The 22156-nt window shown below is 45.2% G+C and overlaps 8 protein-coding genes and 3 non-coding genes across 11 annotated transcripts; 6 read left to right on the top strand and 5 right to left on the bottom strand.

Annotated features, from left to right (window-relative positions):
- Positions 1-2919: 2919 nt before the first annotated feature.
- LOC108099612 lies at positions 2920-3987 on the top strand. Its single transcript, XM_017203235.2, has 3 exons — positions 2920-2977; positions 3032-3075; positions 3132-3987. The coding sequence occupies exons 1-3, from the start codon at positions 2920-2922 to the stop codon at positions 3981-3983; spliced, it is 954 nt and encodes a 317-aa protein (XP_017058724.1). The 3' UTR covers positions 3984-3987.
- Positions 3988-4050: 63 nt separating this feature from the next.
- Positions 4051-5998, bottom strand: LOC108099611 (cysteine-rich DPF motif domain-containing protein 1). Its single transcript, XM_017203234.1, has 2 exons — positions 5888-5998; positions 4051-4650 (listed from the first exon to the last, which is right to left on the bottom strand). Exon 2 carries the CDS (start codon positions 4640-4642, stop codon positions 4178-4180), a length of 465 nt encoding a protein of 154 aa, XP_017058723.1. The 5' UTR covers positions 4643-4650; positions 5888-5998; the 3' UTR covers positions 4051-4177.
- Positions 4688-6003, bottom strand: LOC108099610 (putative transferase CAF17 homolog, mitochondrial). The gene is made up of 2 exons (XM_017203233.1): positions 5888-6003; positions 4688-5822 (listed from the first exon to the last, which is right to left on the bottom strand). The coding sequence occupies exon 2, from the start codon at positions 5819-5821 to the stop codon at positions 4775-4777; it is 1047 nt and encodes a 348-aa protein (XP_017058722.1). The 5' UTR covers position 5822; positions 5888-6003; the 3' UTR covers positions 4688-4774.
- Positions 6004-6258: 255 nt separating this feature from the next.
- Positions 6259-7584, top strand: LOC108099622 (protein unc-50 homolog). The gene is made up of 3 exons (XM_017203245.1): positions 6259-6716; positions 6926-7285; positions 7348-7584. The coding sequence occupies exons 1-3, from the start codon at positions 6386-6388 to the stop codon at positions 7482-7484; spliced, it is 828 nt and encodes a 275-aa protein (XP_017058734.1). The 5' UTR covers positions 6259-6385; the 3' UTR covers positions 7485-7584.
- A 47-nt stretch (positions 7585-7631) lies between these two features.
- LOC108099621 (39S ribosomal protein L19, mitochondrial) lies at positions 7632-8784 on the bottom strand. Its single transcript, XM_017203244.1, has 2 exons — positions 8659-8784; positions 7632-8605 (listed from the first exon to the last, which is right to left on the bottom strand). The coding sequence occupies exons 1-2, from the start codon at positions 8720-8722 to the stop codon at positions 7737-7739; spliced, it is 933 nt and encodes a 310-aa protein (XP_017058733.1). The 5' UTR covers positions 8723-8784; the 3' UTR covers positions 7632-7736.
- A 334-nt stretch (positions 8785-9118) lies between these two features.
- LOC108099543 (transketolase-like protein 2) lies at positions 9119-13245 on the bottom strand. Its single transcript, XM_017203118.2, has 3 exons — positions 12834-13245; positions 9552-11150; positions 9119-9484 (listed from the first exon to the last, which is right to left on the bottom strand). The coding sequence occupies exons 1-3, from the start codon at positions 12935-12937 to the stop codon at positions 9307-9309; spliced, it is 1881 nt and encodes a 626-aa protein (XP_017058607.1). The 5' UTR covers positions 12938-13245; the 3' UTR covers positions 9119-9306.
- A 375-nt stretch (positions 13246-13620) lies between these two features.
- On the top strand, positions 13621-13714 carry Trnay-gua. Its single transcript has 2 exons — positions 13621-13657; positions 13679-13714. It is a non-coding gene; the product is annotated as a tRNA-Tyr (tRNA).
- Positions 13715-14001: 287 nt separating this feature from the next.
- Positions 14002-14095, top strand: Trnay-gua. The gene is made up of 2 exons: positions 14002-14038; positions 14060-14095. It is a non-coding gene; the product is annotated as a tRNA-Tyr (tRNA).
- Positions 14096-14526: 431 nt separating this feature from the next.
- On the top strand, positions 14527-14619 carry Trnay-gua. Its single transcript has 2 exons — positions 14527-14563; positions 14584-14619. It is a non-coding gene; the product is annotated as a tRNA-Tyr (tRNA).
- An 803-nt stretch (positions 14620-15422) lies between these two features.
- Positions 15423-18691, bottom strand: LOC108099476 (peroxisomal N(1)-acetyl-spermine/spermidine oxidase). Its single transcript, XM_043208906.1, is given in 6 exon segments — positions 15423-15865; positions 15921-16041; positions 16110-16884; positions 16948-17170; positions 17172-17354; positions 18092-18691. Coding segments are annotated over 6 exon segments (1752 nt in total). The 5' UTR covers positions 18359-18691; the 3' UTR covers positions 15423-15682.
- A 164-nt stretch (positions 18692-18855) lies between these two features.
- On the top strand, positions 18856-22057 carry LOC108099475 (Hermansky-Pudlak syndrome 5 protein homolog). The gene is made up of 3 exons (XM_017203031.1): positions 18856-19175; positions 19249-19749; positions 19990-22057. Exons 1-3 carry the CDS (start codon positions 19092-19094, stop codon positions 21880-21882), a joined length of 2478 nt encoding a protein of 825 aa, XP_017058520.1. The 5' UTR covers positions 18856-19091; the 3' UTR covers positions 21883-22057.
- The last annotated feature ends 99 nt before the right edge of the window (positions 22058-22156 follow it).

Here is a 22156-nt window from a genome sequence, read left to right as displayed (position 1 = left end):
AGCTGACATTTAGCTTAAGGACTGACGAGAAGGACCTTTAACCTTGATCTTGGGTTTAAAAAGGTTATGAGATGGTTCTACTTAAATTGCTAGAACATTTTTATTATACTTTTACTTATCTTTAAGTCTATGAACAAAACATATTGGGGTATATTTGTTACAAGTTTCTCTTTTGCAGCTGTCAAAGGAGTACGCATTCCCTTCACTCCAATCCCTTTGGAGCACAACAAATTTCTCTGGCTGAGAAATTAACTAAGAACTACCAGAAATTAGGGCATTACTCCATAACTCGCCAGTCGGGAGCCAGGGCAGATGTCAAGCTGCTAAAGATCACACTAAACACAAATATCGCCCAAGGAGCTCAACTCATTTGAATGGAGGGGTCTCGCTTCCATAGAAAGCAAACAAATTCCGACCCTCGAGTCCCAAAGGAGCAGACATAAGAAAATCATTTGCGGGGAGGGGGAAGGACTCCATGGGATCAACCCTGAGTCAAATGCCAAGAGTCCCCTTTGGAAAATCTGAATCTGAATGTCGCGTGTTGGCGCGCAAGATTTGTGTTTTCCGGGGTCGCCGTCTCGGAAAAATCGGGGTCACACGAGGGTCGGGGGTCGGGACTCAAGGCATTATAATAGGCTCATTTCCTTGCCTGCTCCTTTGGCTCCTGCTTCTCAGAGCGTAATAGCGTAAACATTTAACGGGAGCGTGCGCTGCGCACGCGCAACATTGCCTCACCCTTGATCCTCGAGGTCCTCCTCGTCCTGTGACCCTAACCTCATCCCGATCCCAATCTCCGCGCTATTGTTTGATTTCCTTGAGGATTTGCGCGTCTTATGATTGATTCAGTGTTTTGTAGCGATTGTTGTTCCCATGATTTCTCCATGTACACGATCACAATCTTGTGGCATTTTCCATGGAGCATGATGAATCATTGATGCGTTTTCGTGGGTGCAACGTCTTAGTGGTCAAGGGTTTGGGACTCTCTGTTTGACAAATATTCAATTGATCCTCGTATTAACGGTCGATCGGAAGAGAAGAAATGAAAAGCTGTAGCGAATGAAAAATTTCTTTTAATGGTGCAGCAAAAAAAAGAGTAATTTCACAGCAATCGGAACAGATAAATTAATATAATATAAAAAAAAATAACTTAATAATTGATACTTCTACTCAATCATTTATGCGCTAACAAAAATATTTCTCTTTTAAATATGTATCCTTTTTTTCTGTGTTGCAACACAAGACTCCTCAGCAACAGCAGCAATGCATGATGCATGTGGCACATTTAACACCTCCAATTCATAATGAATGAGTTAAGAGCATCAACAAACCAAGCACTAACATATAGTCGGAGGACTACCGAACAAGGGACCGCGATCTGGGTTGGGACTCCAGTCTGGGATGCCATCGGAGGTGCTTGTTCGCCACGCCCGCATCTTGCAGGACATGTGTTAATCAAGCGGCAACCTCAGCAGCGCATAACTCAGTTGCAGATGGACTAATTTTTGTGTGAGTCGGGTAATAAAGGAGGGGCATACTCCACACAGCTGCCCAAAGGACTAAAAATAGTCGATGGCAAGGTGCAGGCTGCGTTACGATTTATGTGACAGAATTCTCATGTTTGCGCTTAATTTTCATTTAATTTTTATGGGCGCCAAAAGATGTCAGACGGCTGCTGCTTGGATACACCAAAGGACCCAGCCAATTTTGGCCATTTATCCTGGCAGTATCTACAGTTTGAAACAATGATCCTGACAAAGAAGGTAACATGAGCTAAAAAACCAATAGAAGTAACAATAAGTGACAGGCAATCGGAAGAAGACAAACAAACGAAGAATCCAGAGAAAAGCGCAATTGTTGCCGAATGACAATTGAATGCAATCCGGAAATGTCCTGCGCGGACAAGGATCGATGGCCATCACCCAAGTGGATTTTTTAAGGAGCTCAAAAACCGAGTAAAAGAGAGATCTACTCAAAAAGAATCGGAGTTCTCGGGAGAAACACAAATCAACCCCTAAATGAAGACTCAACTCAACATACTTTGAGTTAGGATCGTTTTGCAGGAGAAAACTCGGTTGATATTGAGTGAATATCTCTTGAGATGCGTTTCCATTGATTTCTAGACCCCAGGAGTTTTCCGCACAGGGCCAAACTTGACCCCTAAGACGACCTCAAAGGTGAAAGATGAGAGAAGCGCGCGCGTTGCTCCTTTTGTGCATCCTTCGAGTTCGCATCCTTCGGGTCACCTCCTGACCTTTTTCCCTTGGCACCCGCTTGCTCTTTGTCCTTTGGCCGGGATCGTTGACAAAGGGCCTGGGGCATTGCAATAAATGTGATAAAGATTGTTTTTTGTCTTTCTGTGCAATTGCTTGGACTTCGTGCCATAAATTGCCCGTAGACCGGTGATCGCCGATCGCTGACCGTTGATCTTGGATCGTTGATCATCGACTAGGGGTTTCGTTTGCACGGAAATACCCTGAATGATGCCTTAATTGTGGGACAAGCAGCTGAAACTGACGGTTTCCCTCGAACTGCCCTGCAATTGTGGGAGTTTAACGCGTGTTTTCCTCCGATCAAAGGTTTTGCCTTTGATTGTGTGACGCGTATTTAGGCGCTAGTTTTATATCTTACACATGTAATGCCCTAATTTATTGCTGGATCCTTCGGAAGTATTGAAGGGCAGAAAATCGCATTCAAGAGATCTATTTGGAAAGTTGTTGTGGAGCAACTAACCCTTAAATTCACTCCTTTAAGCTTTAGCTAGTTTTTGGGCATCACAGTTATTAGTTGTAAATAATAACAAAGCAAAGAAAGCGAAGCTAATCAACTTATCCGTGACAGTTTGATTTTTTTCTTCACCATTTATTTGCATTTCCACAAAAGTCAGTTAGCTGAAGAGCTAGAACAAATCTAGTTGCTCTAATGAAGGGTTTCAAGCTATTTTTAAAAATTATCCTTATAACAAGGCTTTTAAAGGTTGGTACGTATGCTTCTGTATTTTAGACAAAGGTAACAGTGCTTAAATTCCATTTAGAAGCAAAAGGGTCAACAAGATCGTTATCTGAAATTGTAGAGGAAGTAAGTTTTTTATTATTATCAATTAGTTACTTTATAAACATTGTTTTATTCCAAAGGAATCATTGTACAAGATCGATGCCAAGTATACAACCTTGCTTAATGAGATAAATTCAACTTTTTTCAATAGACCCCTCAATACAGCAAACAATAGGGAATTCGAGACAAAATTCCAAATGGTTCTTACCGGTTTGAGCTTAAGCATTTATGACTTAGCTGATAAAATTGATATTTACACAGATTTCTCGACTTATAATCAAATTCGATTGGAGCTCGAAAGAGAGATTTTCAAAAAATTACAAACCGCGGAGCGTCTGCTTAAGCTCAAAAACCTTATACCCATATGTCGAATCTTTTTTACGAACCAGCAAGATGAGCTGAAGGCAAGCTTCAAAGAGTCAAACTTTATGAAACTGGAAATACTAAATAATCCGAGTCCCGATTGTGAGAGTGTTGAATTCCATAAAATTACCATGCCCGCAACATCACTAACTACTACAACGCCAAGTACAACGTCAAGGACAACGCCCAAGCCAATCAACTATGATGAACTGCTGCAAAATATCCTCCTAAAGTATAACAAACGGCCGTGGGGAAATCGAAAGTACCCGGACTTCGATAAAAAAATCTGGGTTGTGTTAATGGCCCTAAATAGCGAAGAAAGAAGTCATAAGAAAGAGACGTACATTACTTTTCAGGCGTACGACGATGATCGAGAAAAACTGGATAAAGAATTGGCAATTCGAATTGGAAAATTCAAAAAGCGAATTGAGAACGAATCAAATGCTGATTGCAAATCCGACCTTCTATACTTGAACAAGAAGTTGGCTCTAAACATGTACAAAACCTTAGACGAAAAAAGAGCTGTCTTAGTCTCCACAAACTTTGTGCTATCATGTGCTCAAAATTAATACGTTTTGATCACTATTTAAAGAAGATTTAAATGATAGTAGAATAAGATAAGAAAATCTGAGGGAATCAGAGTTTATCAACTTTTTTTTAATGTTATATACAAGTTCTTTTTACAAACTTAGAACTTCTTAAGACATTTGTTTCTTAGCTCCACCTTAATATTTTTATAAGCTATAAATTCAATATTGTATATCTATTTTTTGTCTCGTTGACTGGCTGCCAGCTGCTTTCGAAGTCGCGCTTGGGCCTCCACTGGCCAGGTTTTGAGCTTTTCTTGGCCGCATGGTAAGCAAAAGGTGGCAGTGTAGTAAAAACTGCAGGCGGGATCCTTGCACACCGTCTTCGAGCAAATGGAGCACTTGGCGCCCAGAGAGACGTAGTATTCCGCTTTCGTCTGCCAACGAGGCGGAGGTGGCTGGAAGGGATCTCTCATCACGTAGTTATCCTCCGGATACTTTATCCCCAGAGTAAATGGCGGTTTCCTTCCGAAATAGTGAACCATCTCGTGCATTTCGCAACCGGAGCAGAGGAATTCGATGCGTGCTATTCGTTCATCATCCTCTTCGGGGTCGGTAGGTTTCTTTTCCTCTTCGGGGAGCTTTAAGCGCTCGATCTCTGCTGCCTCGTTGTCCAGGACGAATTCCTCATCGGCCTCCATTACAATTACTGCAAGACCAACAGAGAAACAAGGAACTGCACAAACTTTGGTGAGGACTAGTTACGTTTACTACACTAACAACAATATAACTAATGGCAAAATAACAAACAGCGGCTCAAATCAGCTGGTGGGTCATTCAGCGAACGCCAGACGACGCTTCCCGGGCAGATCCTCCGGCCACCAATCCGGCCGTTCGGCATAGCAGCGCTCGCCATCGATCATCAGTTCCGGACGGCCATTCAGAACCTTCTCGATCCGCAGCAAGGCCACTCCATGATTGTAGGCAGAGCCAAACACTCGACCCAACTTTGCTCCCGCCACGGATGTGACCTCGTGGTTGGAGCCCGCATCGATTGGAGCTGTCAGTCGAATGGGCATGTAACGCTTGCGGATCACACCCGAGTGATGGACGCGGGCGGTCAACTCCTGGCCCACATAGCACCCCTTGTGGAAGCTCACACCATGCAAATAATCCACATTGGCTTCTAGCGGAAAGCATTTGCCCGGAGGTAGTTCCAGGCTGCCCTCACCAACTCCTTGCTTGTAGCGCAGCAATTGGTAGTTGCTCTGCGCAGAGGCAGAAGTGGCGGTGCCAAAATCAGAGAAACTCTTTGCCAACTTTGTGTAGTCCATGTCTGTGGGGGCCAGAATGCGTGTGCCCAGAGCGGGCAACCTCGGGTCAGGAGTTACGAACAAATCTGGATGAGGGTTGGGCACAGCCTCTGCGGGGTCCTCGAGGTTGATGATCACCCAAGTGGTATACTCGTCGTCCACACTGTCGACATCAATGCGCCTGCGAACCCGGTAGGTGCGCAAATGTCGCCGGAAATCCGAGGAAGCCTCCCGATCGCACTCCACCAACAAGGTGTCCGGATTATTGGTACGGTACAATATCGTGTCGTACAGCACTCGTCCGGATTTGTTGAGGAAGTGCGCGTACATGGAGGCGGGACCTCCGGGCGACTGAATCCGAGCCACATCGTTCGTGGCCAATCCCTGAAGAAACGGCACCACCTCGGCTCCGTGGATGCGGATGAGCTCCCGGTTGGCCAGCGGCTCCAGGGTGAAGTTCCGCTGGCTCATGCCCATCGGACGGGCGTACGGGATTCGCATCTCGTGGAGATTACGTATTTGCAGCCGCACCGCGCGGAGGAACCAAGGATTTGAACATCTATTCATGCTGCAAAACGGAGGCGACGGTTGCCTGCAATCGCTCGACGATTCGCTAAAATGATGAGTTCTTACCTTCTGTTGAATATTCGACCTAATTTTTATAACGTTCAGATTGCGGATACTTAAATTTGGTTCACAGAACAATGTCTGATAGGTAACTGATTTTACGGCACTGGGTTCATAACAATAAAACTTGACAGCTTGTTGGAGATGGGCGCTAGATGCGGCTTTTTGACGTGTCACGACTCCGGTTTTTTTAAAAACCAAAGATGCATGCAACTCTATATCAAAATAAATCTTAGAAAAAACCACATTAAGGATCTTTAATTTCTTTCGTGTTAAGGCATTAATTAATAAGAAACTTCGAAACGGATAAGCGATATTTCGTACCGTGCTGAGAGCTGTCTTCAATCTCCCATCTCTAATCAGCTGTTCGCTATTATGCTACCACATCATCTTGTTTTCCCCGGGTTGTTTTAGCACATTCCACTCGAAAAATCGGTATTTCGTGGCGCTGTGGGCGCAGCCACTCTGCTGGAAACACAAGAAATTTGTTTTAAACAAAACAAAATGAGTCAATACAGCCACGTTAAGTATACGCAGTCGCCGACGCCGTCGGTAGTCTCTGGCTACTCGAGCGCCTCGCGGCTCCACTCGCCCCTCCCCCCGCCCGCCAACCATCGGAGGGACTGCCTCTCGGCGACCACGAAGAGCTACAAATACCTGCGACGTCTGCTCAAGTTCAATCAAATGGACTTCGAGTTTGCCCTGTGGCAGATGATCTACCTGTTTGTGGCGCCCCAGAAGGTGTACCGGAACTTCAACTACCGGAAACAGACCAAGTCACAGTTCGCCCGCGACGATCCGGCGTTCCTGGTGCTCCTGGTGGTCTGCCTATGTGGTAAGTTTCAATAGCGCAATGCAAGGGAAGACAATCTCCACATCATAAAGTTTATCATAATTTCCAACAACACTTATTCATTTCATCAGTAAGCATTTAAAAAAATTGCCTATTTCGTCAGTTACCAATTTGATTAGTTCTATACCAAATCTCAAATAAACATTATTTTCCACTTTTTTCTAATCAAAACATTTTTAAACATTCAACAGTCACCTCTCTGGGCTTTGCGTACGTGCTTGGTCTCTCCTTCTGGCAGAGCATTTCCTTCATCTTCTACGTAGTATTCGTTGACTGCATTTTCGTGGGCATCATAATTGCCTCCTTCTTCTGGGCGGTGACGAATCGGTATCTGCGGACAAATAGTCTCGAGCCGGATATCGAGTGGGGATATGCCTTTGATGTACATCTGAACGCCTTTTTTCCGCCCCTTATGCTGTTGCACTTTATCCAGCTATTCTTCTACAACTGGCTGATCAGCCAGACGTGGTTTATCTCAAGGTTCTTGGGTAACACCTTCTGGCTGCTGGCTATGAGCTACTATGTGTACATCACCTTTTTGGGCTACAATTGTGAGTTAAAATATACTCTAAGATAAGTACCTTTAATAATAGATTTATTTTTATTTTTGCAGGCATCCCCCATTTAAAGAACACCCGCATTATACTCATTGCCCTGCCCATCATCTTCCTTCTGTTTCTGGTCGTCACCATTATTGGCTGGAACGCCACGATATCTTTCGTCAACTTCTACAAGTATCGCGTTTATTAATCATGTAACGTGCGATGTAAATTATTCTGCGTTTAGCTGCTAAGCACTATACTACAATTATGACTAATAAAATAATTAATTTAGCGTTACCCAAGTCAAATATATTGTATTTCTGGAAACATGGCCCAAAACTTTCGTACACCAATATGCTTTTATATATTCAATACATCATTTGCAGTGATTTATTATTATTAAGTTATCTTTCAACAATTTTCCGAGTTTATTAATCTACAAAGTGAACAACAAATGCAATTACGCCAAGTGCTTGGGCTTTACAAATGTGCGCTTTCGCTTGTTGCGTTTCCGCTGAAGCTCCAAGGTGTGCAATTCCGTGTGCACCTCGGCGAAGATCTCCGTCTGCTCCTCCTCCGGAATCGAGCTGCGGTAGTCCTTCATCATGTCGTACTTCTCCCAAGGCTTCTGCACCTTGGCCGCCGACAGGCGATGCTTGTCCTTTAGGTACTCATCAATATTGGCCACGCCGCGCAGGTTCTGGCGCTCCCAGCGTTCCAGCCAAGGTCTTGGTCGCAGCACTACCTTAATGTCGTTGACCGGTACTGGAGCACCATCCTCCAGTGGCTCCGCTTCCATATTCTCATCAAAAGTGCTGTACTCCGGCAGAGCATCGCGCAGATAGAAAAGACTGTCATCCAATCGCTTTTCCAGGCGGAGAACCTCCACTTTTTGGATGGTGGGGTCATACAGCTCATAGACCACCTCCATGCCTTGGTGATCAATTACATTGCGAAGGATAAAACGGGCGCGCAATCCACAGCGATCCCTATTGATGCAAATGCCCACAAAGCGACTCGTTTTGCCGGCAGCATGGGGATCCGAACTAGTCACCGCCAACACTGATCCCACATAGAACTCGGGCAGATCGATCTGCCTACGCCGGTCCAGCATATCCAGACGCTCTAGCTTCTCCCGGATGGGGTTCCTCCACTCCACTTTCGGATCGGGCAGGAACTCTGGGTAAACGAACCGATAATTCGTCGGTATAATAGGCTTGCGGGTCAGAGGAGGTGATGGTGGAGTAGGTGTGGCAGATAGAATCTTCTCCTTCTTCTCATCCTCCTGACTTTCAACAGCATGTTCCGCTGCCTTGGTGGAGAATGTGACTGAAAAGTACGTTTCCTGAATGCTTGCTCCTCGGAACATTGTGTGTCCTTACCAATCCGCTTGTAGGCACTTTGCTGCGCCAGCCTATTTAGCATAACTCTAGTGCTTAAGTTCATTTTAAATTATTTTACAGAGCCGACGAAACACATAAATGTTTAGATAATCATGCCGCACGATAATCAGCTGCTACCTAAAAAGCTATCGATATTTTTTTTTTTGTTAGCATGAAGCTGCCAACTTAGCTGTTAAAATTGTTTCACCTAAAAGTATGCAATAATTTTTTGTGCATTTCGACTATACCAATAAGAACTTGTAATGCAAGGCTAGGCATTCCAGACCTAAGTCTTACCTTTAGGGTCATCGATTTTAAAAATTAGCATTGGATTTTTATTATAGCGGTCAATTTTCAGCATGACCCAATTCCTTAAAAATATCTTTAAATTCGTTTCCAAAGAATTATATAAAATCAGCAATTTGAAGCCCAACATTTCATTGAAAAAGTCACGATTCAATTTATTTTAAATACTTTATCAAAGAGAATTTTTATTTCCTGATGTTACAAATATAGTTTGTTAAAAGTATTAACCATCATAGAGGGAAATGACAGGTGGTAAGAGTAAGCGGTAATTGGGAATTCCTGTAGGCGGTAAATGAAAGTAGCCAGATGATGACGTCATCAGCCTGCCGTACGGCTTAAAACCTAATCCTTGAGGATTTCGTTGACGGCGTTGACGACGTGGCGGGCGGAGATGCCGAACATGTCGATGAGGACAGATGGTGGGCCCGACCGTGGCACGGTGGGCACAAACAGGTGCTTAACCACAAAGTTGCGCTCACCGGCAAGAGCACTCAGCACAGCCTCACCCAGACCACCTTGCCTGCAGAGGACAAAAAATAAACAATGTTAGCAAAAAAGTAACATTAGGGGATTACAGAAGAACTCACTGGTAGTGATCCTCCACAACGACAACGCGTCCTCCGCACTGCTTTCCGTGCTCGATGATCAACTCAGCATCCAGGGGTTTCACGGTGAAGGGATCGATCACACGGACGGTGATGCAGTTCTTCTCCAGCTGGTCGGCGGCGGCCAGGCACTCGTACAACGTGATACCAGCTCCAATCAGGAGCACCTCGTCGGAGCTCTTCTGGCGCACCACCTTGCCGCGACCGATGGTGAAGGGTTCCTCGTTGTCATAGATTACGCAGGTATTGGGGCGGGACGTGCGGATGAAGCAGACGCCCTTGGTGTTGGCGGCCAGCTCCACGGCACGTTCCGTGCTCACAGCGTCCGAGGGATAGAAGATGGTGCTTCCGGGAATCGTACGGAACATGGCGATGTCCTCCAATCCCATCTGCGAGGGACCATCCTCACCGATACTGCAGCCGCAGTGGGAGCCCACGAAGTTCACGTTCGTCTGCGAGATGGCACCCATACGGATCTGGTCGAAGGCACGAGTGAAGAAGGTGGCGAAGGTCGACACAAAGGCCACGGTACGGCGACGGCAGGCGGCACCAACGGCCACGCCCACAAGATTCTGCTCAGCAATGAAGCACTCAATGTAGCGCTCGGGATCAAGGGCCTTCAGTTTGTCGGAGAAGGTAGAGTTCTTGGTGTCACCGTCCAGGGCAATCACTCGCTGGTTGTTCTTGCCAATCTTGGCCAGAGCTGTACCGTAGGCCAAGCGGGTGGCAATCGAGTCACCCAGCTTGTAGGCGGGCGGCGAGCTCAGCTGCACATTGCTGATGTCCACCTCAGGAGCTGCTCCGGACTTGGACACAGGCTTGGGGGACAGTTTCACGTTCTGGTTGACAATCAGACCCTGCAGGTGCTTGATCACCTCAGCAGCCTTGTCGCCAAGCGGCTTTCCGTGCCAGTTGTCGGCATCCTCAATGTTGGGGAAGTCCTTGCCCTTGAAGGTCTTGGCAATGATGGCAGTGGGCTTGCTCTTGGTGATGGCGGCGCAATGGAAGGCCTTAGCCAGCTCCTCGACATCGTGGCCATCGACAACCAAGGCGTTGAATCCAAAGGCCTCCAAGCGATCGCGGTACACGTCCAGTTTGTGCTGCAGGGAAGTGGCTTCCGACTGGCCCAGACGGTTCACATCGAAGATCACGCACAGGTTGTCCAGTTGGTAGTGGCCGGCAAAGTGCAGCGACTCCCAGACGGAACCCTCGGCGGACTCGCCATCGCCCACAACCACGTAGGTGCGGTAGTCGGCCTTGTCGTAGTTCTTGCCCACATAGGCCATTCCAGCGCCCACGGCCACGCCCTGTCCCAGGGATCCGGTGCCCACATCGATGAAGTTCAGACGGGGCGTCGGGTGACCCTCCAGATCGCTGTCGATCTTGCGCAGGTTGTTCAGGTCCTCGATGGGGAACAGGCCCGCCTCAGCCCAAGCGGCATACAAAATGGGGGCTGCGTGTCCCTTGGACAGGATGAAGCGATCGCTGGAGGGATCGCGTGGGTGCTTCAGATTCAGACGCAGCTGCTGGAAGAACAGCACGGACATGATCTCGGCCAGCGAGGCACATGATGTGGGATGGCTATAAGTGGGAGAGAGACAAGTCAGAATATTAGATTGTGGAATCAACTTAATGTAATTCAAGGTTAAGGTTGGTGTTTACTAAACCGATTTACAAGTTGACCTTCCCTGCAAGTCGGTGAAGGTATGAGACTAAACTGCTTAAACTTCAGTATTTCTTATTGGCTTTATGTTTATTTTTGTTTTATTCCGATATCTATAAATAAAATTGTATCCACTATGCAGAATTCTAAGTTCCCAAGCGATCGTGTTTCAACAAATAAGATAAAATGAAAAGGAGTTGTCTGCGAATTGCAGATCTGGCACAAATCCAACCGCAAAAGCACGCAACTCTAGACCAAAAGGGGGGCTCGTCTTACCTAAGACATACATAAACATAAATATACCATATCGCGTATACGCAACCAGAAATACTTTACTACATACATACATATTTATATGGGGTGATGTTTTGGATTTCAACGCAATTCTTCACCGGTTTATTGAACTTGAACTTAACTGATCCCAAAAGACGCGGAACAATAGGGTCAAGTGCAAGTTTTTTTGGTTTCACGATGGAATTGCATGCTGATCTGCCTTCCACGCACGTGTTTCCAGAATCTAGATAGACTCTAAGTGCGTCCCCGTTTCCTCTAGCCATATCAAGAACTAATGAAGGTGATACGGAGTGTCAGCAGTGACCCGGCTCGCTTATTTTATCAGTTCTCAGTGATTTTCAATTATCATGCGGGAAACACACTCGAGCTGGTCACCTCTAATCGGTCATATCGTTCTCAATGAGTAACCAATCCCGGCTTATCTCCCCGCAGAGGTCACATTTAAAACAAATAGAGCAGATCTTATCTAGCACCGTCACATACATACATATAAAAAAAACGGAAAACTAATGGTGGCGATAAAAATGTTTACCTTATCAGCGTACTTCATTTTTTATTTACTGTTGCAGTAACAACTTAGTCGCGTCTATCCCAGATATAATTACATTAAAAGCCATAAGGTCGTAAATCGAAAGTGTAGGGGAGCATTCCATTACTATCCCCATCCCTTTCATTCCCGTCGCAAGCTGTGCTTTCCAACACTTGTATATACAAATCTACACCAGCCACCATTTGATACATATATATGTTCATATGGGTTTTGGCATGACACGCAATATCTATGTATATATGTTTTTGTGTGACGGCGGCGTCGGCTTTTTGAAAGCCACGCACAAAAACAAAACAGAAATTATAAAGCAGTAAGAGAAAAAGCTTAATTTTTCAAGGTTGTCTAAGGTCAACAAAATATTAACTTGGTTATTGAGGTGAATGCGTCTTATCAGCAAGCACGCAAGCAAAGCGAATAATTCACGAATTAAATAAAGCCACTGAAAAACACGTGGCTTGGTAACAAAAACTTAGGGGTGGTGGAGTCTGTTATTTCAGTAACCGGTCTCTGCTATCTTTTTTGTTGCGCGAAAGTTTCAACTTATTCATTTTAATTTATACAAGTTTGCTAAAAAATTAAAACCCCGCTAAAACCATTTTACACAACCGCCCATGGAGTAAAGAATAGGGGTCACCTTTGAAGCAACAAGTGCAAGGTGCACAACTTTTAAAATTCACAAACCACGATATGTGTATAGGTATGTATGTATTATATGCACTTAAATTTGCTAATGGGCTTAGATATTTGCTTAGCTTACCCCGATTTGGAGGCCTGGGTGGCGTTGATGGAGTGGATTCGCAGCTTCTGGGCCAGATCTTTCAGATCCTGGATAGTTTTGGCTTCGGGCTTGTGGTACGACATCTTGCGAAGGTTTATGTGAATGGGGTTTTTGGTATCACTTTTAGATTTATGTGGAAAGACACTGAATTGTATCGGATTCGTTAGCCAAAGGGTGACGCCTCTATATTTACTGAAGACAGACAGAAGCTTCGACGTGGTTGACCGCTGCAGCCGGCTTTTATGAAACGAATAGCCTCAACGCCGGTGCGTCGGTCGCTTTTACGCTTTGGGGCCTCAATTGTGGGAGCTTACTCGCAAAGGTACGGCTATATGGTCGCACTGCTCTGGTCCCGCTCTACTCGTCGGCGTTGGAAAGAGATGGATACATGCACAACATCAGCTTGGCTCCCCACCCTCTTATCTGACAACAGCTGTGGGTAGATAACTAGTACAGATTAGATAAGATGATTTTGTATCTTCCTATCGGTAAGCGTTTTCTTTAAAAAATAAGTTTTAAAGACATAATAAAAAAGATCGACATAAAGGCAATTTATGCCTTCAACATTTTTATGTAAGTACAACACAAAAACTTTACAGAACCTATTAGAATGACCGCCGCTATAAAACACTGGGGTGTGGAAAAGAGCGCTCTCAAGCAACAGTTCAAAATAAGAGAATAGTTAAGTGTTCTCTTTTGCTCTCTCTTTGTTACTTTCCCCTCTCTGCTCGTGAACAAAAGGCGAATTTGCCGCCGAAACATACAACCTTCGATAGCTCAGTTGGTAGAGCGGTGGACTGTAGATGGTAACATAAGCAATAGAAATCCATAGGTCGCTGGTTCAAATCCGGCTCGAAGGAACCAAAAGAGATGTAAATTTTTTTGTGAAATGGACTTATAAATTGTTTTTTTTGCCAAGCATTAAGTGGAAAATGTTAAGTATCGTTAAAAAAAAAGTGCACAACAATAATTCTGCGTACCAAAACCGGTATGTCTTAAAATTATTCGATTGCAAAAGAAGGCCTTGAGGTGGCTGACCATTACTGACCCGGATACCAGATAATAAATACTGAAGTACTCCATTCAAAACTAAATCACCTTGCTTAGGGCCACGAACAAAAATCACATTGGCCGCAATGTTTTCCAACCTTCGATAGCTCAGTTGGTAGAGCGGTGGACTGTAGATGGTAACATAAGCAATAGAAATCCATAGGTCGCTGGTTCAAATCCGGCTCGAAGGATCGGAAGAAGTAATTTTTTTTATTTATTAAAAAATTAAACTATTTCTTAGAAACACTTTTTTTTCGAAAATATTGCCCGATTATAATAACTTTATGTCATGGGTTGCTCTTATTGCAAAATCCAAGAAAAAACCAATCAAAACATATAAAAAAAAAAGTTTAGCAAAACGGCAAAACCCGAGAAACAAAATACTGTAGAAATCGAAATTTAAATATGTAATCACTGCAAAAAGTGAAAGCTGGTACGAGTTTCTAAACTTTTGTACGCATACGTCAAACAATGTCAAACCAGCAGATGGCCCTGGCTACAATGAAATAAATTTAAATTTATGCTGACGAAAATAGATATAAGTTGAACTATATGAAGTACGTTTTTTTAACCCTCACGATTATCCAGATACCCATTACAATGCGTGCACCTCAGCACGCCCCCTTCGATAGCTCAGTTGGTAGAGCGGTGGACTGTAGTTGGTAAACATGCAATAGAAATCCATAGGTCGCTGGTTCAAATCCGGCTCGAAGGATTTTTTTTAATTTTTGCGATTTTTTTACGAGAGTATTTTTGTTGTAAATGTAAATAACTAAAAATCCAATTGCAATATACACCTTTGAATAGCGTAGCTTATAAATACCTAACTGCGCTGCCTACATAAGATTAGTTTAATAGTATTTTCATTACCTTTCATGTATTTGCTTTCTAGTCGGACCTCGTATTGATGTATAACAGGAAATTTTGAATTTTCGTCTGAAAGTTAAAATTGAATGTGTATTTTAATTTACTTAAAACCAAAAGCACAGCTTGATGAGAGATTTGAAATTTAATTTAGTTTCCTGTGCAAACCCGATTTTAAATACCTTTTTAGTACAATATTAATTTAGAAGTGGGTATACACATTTCAATTAATAATTTAGCGTGTTCATTTATTATTTATGCGTACAAGTCGATATATTTGTCACAAATACAAATAAATATGAAGGTCCTACAGTTAGAAAGGACCTATGAATATCAACTTTTGCCTTTTGTTTTTTTCTTAAAGAATTAACTAATGCATAAATTAGTTAGCAAAATAGTCAACGTTAACAATAGTTACTTTCAAATATACACTTGTTGCCCTCAGCTTGCCACCGTTTCCAACTTGGTGCAACGTTTTCTACATTAAATACGAATTTATAAAAATAGGCATTATATTAGTATTTATGTACTTATGTTTGCTAATCGGTAATTAGGTCTAAACAACATTATCATTTTGTGCACACATTTCGTCTGAGTACAGTAAAAGCTGCTGCGAGTGCACGATCTGTCAGAATTGGCAGCACATTGATCAGCTCAGCTAAATCGTTACCTTTTATTTATAGTATTGTACAAGCGGGCTTTAAATAAATTACAATATAATTACATCAACAAAATAAAACAAATGCTTACAGGGGATGTACAAAAATGATGGTAAATCGTTTAACGACACTAGCAAAATAAATTACAATTGAAAAAAAATATATATCACTAGCTAAAAGCGTTCCAAGAGTGTACAAAAAATCGGTAATAAATTATAATACAAAATCGTTGAGTGGTCGTTGTTTTGCTTAGACTCAGTCCAGGGCGATGCCCTGTATCCAGGCGCTCAGATCGCTGCCGTCTGACTCCATGATGATTTCGTCCGGCTCCTCGCTGGCCAGCAAATGCTGCGCCGCCGTGCGGCCACTCAAATAGGCGCCGTGTACTGTCGAGTAGAAACTGGAATGGGTGTGCTCTCCGGCAAAGACTATGGCGGGCTATGAAAGTGTGTTCAAATTAGAACAGTTTTTAGTGGATAATTTGTTGACGCACCTTCATGGCCTGGGGAGTGGCATATAGGGGCTGGGCCAGATTCTCAATATCCTCCTGAGTAGCGCCTACAGGTATCGAAGTGTAGGCTCCACCAGTAAAGGGCTGAGACTTCCAACTCGTGCTGGTCAGTTAAGATACATTTGTTAAGATCAGACTTTCTAATTTCGTGTATATTTCAAGTTTCCTTACCACACACATCGCTTCGGTTTGGGCACGTACGGATCCTGGAGAAAGTTCCTCAGGATTTCTGTGCACTTCTCCGCCACCGCCTCGTGGGAGAGCGTCTCCATGAACTCGGCCTCTCGACCGGAAACCCAACCCAGAAGCAGGGTGTCCGTCATCTTGGCAAACGAGTATATCTTCTTAAACCAATTCTTGCTGAGATACGCCTCGCTAGCCAACTCCTCCTCGGTGCTGTTCATGTCTCGCTTGTCGTCGTCCCACAGTAACATAATCTCTGATATATCCGCACTAAGGAACGGCCGCTCGTACTCCAGGAATATTTTGTCTACGGTGCCGAACATGAGATTCTCAATGGACTCCTGCTTGTACTGCGGCAGCACAGGATCGAACAGAGTGCGATGCGTCTCCTTCAGCACGCCCAGCGGTATGGTGCATATCACATGTTCCGCATGGAGTACTCGACCGTCCTCGCAATCTACGCGCACATTGCCTGCAGGTGAATCACAATTGCTGCTGGAGTTAGACTCCATCGAGGCGCCGCGAAGCCCTCCCGTGGGCACTTCCGTCACCGTTCGCTCCGAATCGTCCGAGTGCTCGTCCTCCGAGTTCTCGTCGACGGTCTCCAGGCCAGTAAAGGTCTTTTTCCGCTTCCAGTGGATTTTCTTCACCGGGCATTTGGTCAGGATTGACTGCTTGGGTATCTGGGCGCTCAGCGGTCGCAGGATGGAGCTGTAGCCAGACGGCAGCACTATGTTGCCTCCCTGTAGCTCCGTGTAGCTGCCTGAAGGAAGAGACATGCTTATATATTAATTGGCCTACCATATTTTAATGATTTTTATCTCACCTAGTTCGAGGAGATCCACCTCGTTCATGTTGTTGCAGCCGGTTATGCAGGTCTCACGTTTAAGCAGGCAGTTAAATATGGACTGCTTGAGGCGTTTCTCCTTTGGATCCTGGACGCCGCTCAGGTAGATTTCGATTTCATAGTTGATGTGCTCGCCCACACTGTGTATATCAGGAGGAGGACTGTACTGACACAGGAAATACTCGTCGCAGCGCCTCAAAAAAACAGACGTACGCCTCGTAGATCTCCTGGAGTATGCTAAATGGCACCTGGTGGCCATCCTCCGTGGTGGCCACCACCTTGTGCGGCTTTGGTACGTTTACCACGCTGACTAGACCATGCTGAACGGCCAGTTCGAAGATGGGGTTGCCCAGGACGCCGTGTATCCAATTGGCCCCCAGTTCAATCTTTGTTATAAAGGAAGTTTAATAGGAAATGTTTAAATATTTCATACTGATATGGCAAGTGGTAAAAGCTTTATATTTTAAAAAGATAAATGCCTTAAACTTGACGGTGATAAACAGATAAGAACTGACCTAGAGTATTAAATTTAAGCAGTGTGAATAAAATACGACAATACTCAAACAATTTATTAGCATATTAGTTGTAAGATACATAAAACTAGTAAAATATATATAAACCATTTTAAAATGTAATGATATTTGTAGACCTACAATTAGTCTACGTGATCGTTGGCCCGCAAACCCGTGAGTTAATAAGGGCATTGCACCAGATACGTCATTCTTTGCTTATTTTAAAAAAACCCTATCTTATCTAGCCTAGCGTAGCCAGAGAAAGTTGTATAACGCATTCCTTGATAAGGTCCCGCCACACCGGTCAAAAATATGCAAATAAATAAAGGAAAAGTGGAAAGTTCTCAAGCAAAAACATGTGAAGGCCTAACATTTTAAACTAGCAGTAGGCAAACCAGGAACAGGAACATATATAAAAATAGCACTAATGAAAAACGTGAACAGCTGACCGACTGCGCAGTGCTTGGAAAAATCTATAATCAACGTTAGGGGCGCAGGGCGAAGAATTTGTTACAACATACTATAAGTTTTCCTAATCGGGTGTGCTTTGTTATAATGCTAGTTTGATTTGTTTTGGTTCTTGGACTTGAGGGTTATATAACGCCATGTACCTTCTGGTTATTGCTCAGCGGTATGGACACTATTCGTCCGCCCACTCGGCCCCTTGCCTCCAAAATAAGGAAATCCTCGCAGCCATTCTGCAGAAGGTGATTCGCTGCCGATAATCCTGCCATTCCGGCTCCGATGATTACTATCTTCACGTTCGTGCTGCTCCCGGAAGCTTGGGGTTGATCCCCGGCTCCAGCAGTCCCAATATTGGCCATACCCTCCTCCGTGGGCGAAGGCGCGGGTGTTACGGGCTCCTCCTTGTCGCCCATTGCTACACTTTGTTTTTCTTATACATATGCGAGTTTCTCGTGTTCTCCCTGATGCGTATCAATATTTTTTTGAGCTTTTAACGTCTCATTTCACTTTTCTGCACTTTTTCGCTTGGGGAGTCGAGTCGCGCGACTGTTTTGACGTTTATTTGACAGCAGATGTTGCGGTTGGGGGAGCTATTGGCAAACAGCTGTTCGATTGGGGCTTAGAAATCGGTTTTTCGCTAGTAAACATTGTTCATTAGCAGATTTATTTCATATTTACTTGAATTTTAGTTACTTGCTCTAAATTAAGTAAGTTTTTACTTAAAGTTTGGGAGAAAACTTTACAACAGCTGTTGGTTATGGCGTTGCCAAACAATAAAAATAAAAAATAAACAATCCAGTTGGTATTTTACAACACCAAAAAAACCATCGATACAATTTCAGATTTGAATTTTTTTCCAAAAAGCAGTACTTATTAATTTTTTATATTGATTGGAATTGTTTTACGGATAGATCTCATTTATTTTAAAATTTGTGAACGACACAACCACTTTCTATCGAACACTTGCCAGCACTAGCAGGGCTGCCAGATGGTTGCAACGGGCTGTGTACACAAATTGGTCGCCTCGCTGATAAAAACACAAATTTTGTAAATAATTGCTTAAGATCAAGAGGGTGACCAGCGAATACAGTTTTAATAGCAAGCTATGTGATTGACAAACGCTGGGGAACAATAAACACCCGCAAGATGGCCGACGCCTACTGCCTGACAAACTTTATTGATTTTTCGCTGTCGCTGTCGCTGCCGCTGAAACACCACAATCGCATCAAGGTAAGCACTGCAATCTCACCTGTAACTTGATAGCGTGCCACCCACTTATATATGCACTGCCTCCCTTTCACAGTACACATGCTTCGACATCTCCGACAGCTATATCATTTTCGGCGCCTCGTCCGGATCGCTGTACCTGTTCAATCGGAACGGCAAGTTCCTGCTCTTGATACCGAACAAACATGGAGCGATCACGAGTCTCAGTATTTCGGCGAATAGCAAATATGTGGCCTTTGCCACCCAAAGATCCCTGATCTGTGTGTACGCGGTTAACTTGTCCGCCCAGGCCACTCCGCAGGTGATATTCACTCACCTGGACCAGTCGGTGCAGGTGACCTGTATCCACTGGACGCAGGACGAGAAGCAGTTCTACTATGGCGACTCCCGCGGCCAAGTCAGCCTCGTGCTGCTCTCCTCCTTTATTGGCCACAGCCTGCTGCTCAACATGACCGTGCATCCGCTGCTTTACTTGGACTCACCCATCGTCCAGATCGATGACTTTGAGTCTCTGCTTTTGGTGTCCAACTGCACAAAGTGCATTCTTTGCAACACGGAGTACGAGGAGTACAAGCAGGTGGGTCTAGGGGGAACTTTGTTAAGATCAGAACGGATTTCCAAATTAACCTTATTAAACATGGCAAGGCTTTTATTTGTGAATCCCAATGTAACTTGAATTTCATGCAATAATCTAAGCTGGCAGTGTTTGTGAGCTGTGATTCATCAAAGTCATAAAGCTTATCTCGAAGCCAAGTGAAGCCCTGATCTTTGCCAATTCAAAACACGAATTATTCGATTTATTTACTGATTTCTTCAGATCGGAAACCGACCAAGGGATGGTGCCTTTGGAGCCTGCTTCTTCGTCTCCCCGCAGGAGTCCCTGCAGCCTTCTCGGATTTACTGCGCTCGACCTGGCAGTCGTGTTTGGGAGGTGGACTTCGAGGGCGAGGTGATACAAACGCACCAATTCAAGGCCGCTCTGGCTACTGCACCTGCGAGGATTCAGCGCCCTGGCAGCGGAACCGACGAACTGGACGCCAATACCGAGCTGCTTGACTACCAGCCGCAGAATTTGCAGTTCGCCAAGGTGCAAAGGCTAAACGAGGACTTTCTGTTGGCCTTCACCGAGCTGGGACTGTATGTGTTTGATGTGCGACGATCGGCGGTGGTTTTGTGGTGTAATCAGTTTGAGAGGATCGCCGACTGCCGCTCCTCGGGATCGGAGATTTTCGTGTTTACCCAGTCGGGTGCACTTTACAGCGTTCAACTGCAAACGCTGCAGTCCCACGCAGTCTCCCTCGTCCAGCAGTCCAAGTTGCTGCCCTGTGCGAACCTCCTTCGACAGCATGTGCGATATTTTGCGGACAAGGCCCGCGAGGATTACGAGCTGAAGCAGTTGAATCCGCTGAAGCAGCTGCTGATCGAACGGCAGGAGTACGAGCTGCTGAATGATATATCCGTGATTTTCGATGCCATCACCCAGTGCACGGGCAGTGCTTTGGATACGCACAGTTCTGGAGGCAGTTCGGCCACCACTGAACGCAGTTTGAGCGGCGGCAGTTCAGCCAAAGCGACACCAAAGGGAGTTTACGTTCTGGAGAACGCCTTTTGCGACAACCTTAAACAGCCTGTGAAGTCGGGACACTTCAAGGACGCCCTGCTGACGGTAACTGGTAAATTCGGCAAGAACATCATTAAGTACAAGTTCAATATTTTCGCCGAGGAGCAGCAGCAGTTGGTTAGAGAACTGATCCCGGCCAGCGAGCGCTCGCTGCCGTTCAAGGATATTAAGGCGCGCTACGAATCGGGATCCGAGGATCAGGAGGAGGAGATCGTAACACGCTGCAAGAGGCCGGCTCCCCAGGCGATCCACATCAGTCCCGAGGAGAAGACCCTCTACAACCTCTACCTGATAGCCAAGAGCGCCAAGTTCAGCCGAACGCAGTGCGTCGATCGCTATCGAGCGGTCTTCGATGAGTATGCAGCTGGGGAGCTGGTGAATCTGCTCGAGAAACTGGCGAAGGTGATGGTGGAGCACGGCGATACGCCGGATCAAGCGCAACGCAACTGCTACGAGATGTACTTTGACTACTTGGATCCGGAACTCATCTGGGAGGTGGACGATGCCACGCGGGACCACATCGCCGCGGGATTCGTGCTGCTTAATACGTCAGAGAATGCGGAGGTTGTCAAGTGTGAGCACTGCTCCTTTCCACTTCGCTTCGACACCTCCTGCCAGTATCACGAGCTTGGAGCGGTGCTGCTGCGGTATTTCTGGTCCCGCGGCGAGCAGCTCAAGTGCTTCGATGTGGTGCAGTCCGTCCCGGCTCTCCTAGATGTCCTGGCCAAGTTCTACCTGGCCGAACAGAACCTCACCAAGGTGGTGGCCATTGTGCTGAACTACGGACTGCCTGAACTTCTGGCGGACGTGGGCAAGCAGCTGAACGTCGCCGCTTGGGGTCGCTGCTTCGAGCAGTTCGTGGAGCTGCAGCGCGGGCAACTGGTGTGCGCCAACTGCGAGTGCGTCTCGGGCGTGGAGCAGGAGCAGTTGAGCCGGCACTTCTTTTACAACTGGAACTGCTTCCTCAACATAGCACTGGATCACATGACCGCCGGCGATACGCTGGCGTTGATCTTCAAGTGGAGCTCGTACATTCCAAACGACGCCATCGACCGGGAGTTCTACTCCCGCTGCCTGCTCAAGGGCTAATCGATGGGGCATTATTACACAGATATATACGATACTATATAGCCATATTTATTGTTCCCCTATGTAATCTCAAGCTAAGGCCAATACCAAAAGCATTTATTCTATATAAACATGTACACCCACGATATGTATATTCTAAACACGAGAGTACATGAATATATTTGAGAGTTCGAAATCCCTTTTTTTTGGATATGCAAGATTGCGTTTTCTAGTAAGCAAATCAAATGCCCATCCCCTTGATTTTTGCTTCAAAATGAAAAATGGGGTAAGCGAC

This window comes from Drosophila ficusphila, unplaced genomic scaffold (assembly GCF_018152265.1).
Source record: "Drosophila ficusphila isolate 14025-0441.05 unplaced genomic scaffold, ASM1815226v1 contig_791, whole genome shotgun sequence".
In the NCBI taxonomy this organism is placed as follows: Eukaryota; Metazoa; Arthropoda; class Insecta; order Diptera; family Drosophilidae; genus Drosophila; species Drosophila ficusphila.
This window is presented reverse-complemented; position numbering and strand designations above follow the sequence as displayed.

Bases quoted from the DNA above. Each gene is read 5' to 3' on its own strand.
- LOC108099612 (XM_017203235.2), top strand. From the start codon at position 2,920: ATGAAGGGTTTCAAGCTATTTTTAAAAATTATCCTTATAACAAGGCTT. The intron at 2,978-3,031 runs GTACGTATGCTT...AATTCCATTTAG, and splicing joins AACAAGGCTTTTAAAGGTTG to AAGCAAAAGGGTCAACAAGA. The intron at 3,076-3,131 runs GTAAGTTTTTTA...TTTATTCCAAAG, and splicing joins TATCTGAAATTGTAGAGGAA to GAATCATTGTACAAGATCGA.
- LOC108099611 (XM_017203234.1), bottom strand. From the start codon at position 4,642: ATGGAGGCCGATGAGGAATTCGTCCTGGACAACGAGGCAGCAGAGATC.
- LOC108099610 (XM_017203233.1), bottom strand. From the start codon at position 5,821: ATGAATAGATGTTCAAATCCTTGGTTCCTCCGCGCGGTGCGGCTGCAA.
- LOC108099622 (XM_017203245.1), top strand. From the start codon at position 6,386: ATGAGTCAATACAGCCACGTTAAGTATACGCAGTCGCCGACGCCGTCG. The intron at 6,717-6,925 runs GTAAGTTTCAAT...AACATTCAACAG, and splicing joins CCTGGTGGTCTGCCTATGTG to TCACCTCTCTGGGCTTTGCG. The intron at 7,286-7,347 runs GTGAGTTAAAAT...TTATTTTTGCAG, and splicing joins CACCTTTTTGGGCTACAATT to GCATCCCCCATTTAAAGAAC.
- LOC108099621 (XM_017203244.1), bottom strand. From the start codon at position 8,722: ATGAACTTAAGCACTAGAGTTATGCTAAATAGGCTGGCGCAGCAAAGT. The intron at 8,606-8,658 runs GTAAGGACACAC...CGTACTTTTCAG, and splicing joins AAGTGCCTACAAGCGGATTG to TCACATTCTCCACCAAGGCA.
- LOC108099543 (XM_017203118.2), bottom strand. From the start codon at position 12,937: ATGTCGTACCACAAGCCCGAAGCCAAAACTATCCAGGATCTGAAAGAT. The intron at 11,151-12,833 runs GTAAGCTAAGCA...TCCCACTTATAG, and splicing joins ACCCAGGCCTCCAAATCGGG to CCATCCCACATCATGTGCCT. The intron at 9,485-9,551 runs GTGAGTTCTTCT...TGTCCTCTGCAG, and splicing joins GTTGTGGAGGATCACTACCA to GCAAGGTGGTCTGGGTGAGG.
- LOC108099475 (XM_017203031.1), top strand. From the start codon at position 19,092: ATGGCCGACGCCTACTGCCTGACAAACTTTATTGATTTTTCGCTGTCG. The intron at 19,176-19,248 runs GTAAGCACTGCA...TCCCTTTCACAG, and splicing joins AACACCACAATCGCATCAAG to TACACATGCTTCGACATCTC. The intron at 19,750-19,989 runs GTGGGTCTAGGG...TGATTTCTTCAG, and splicing joins AGTACGAGGAGTACAAGCAG to ATCGGAAACCGACCAAGGGA.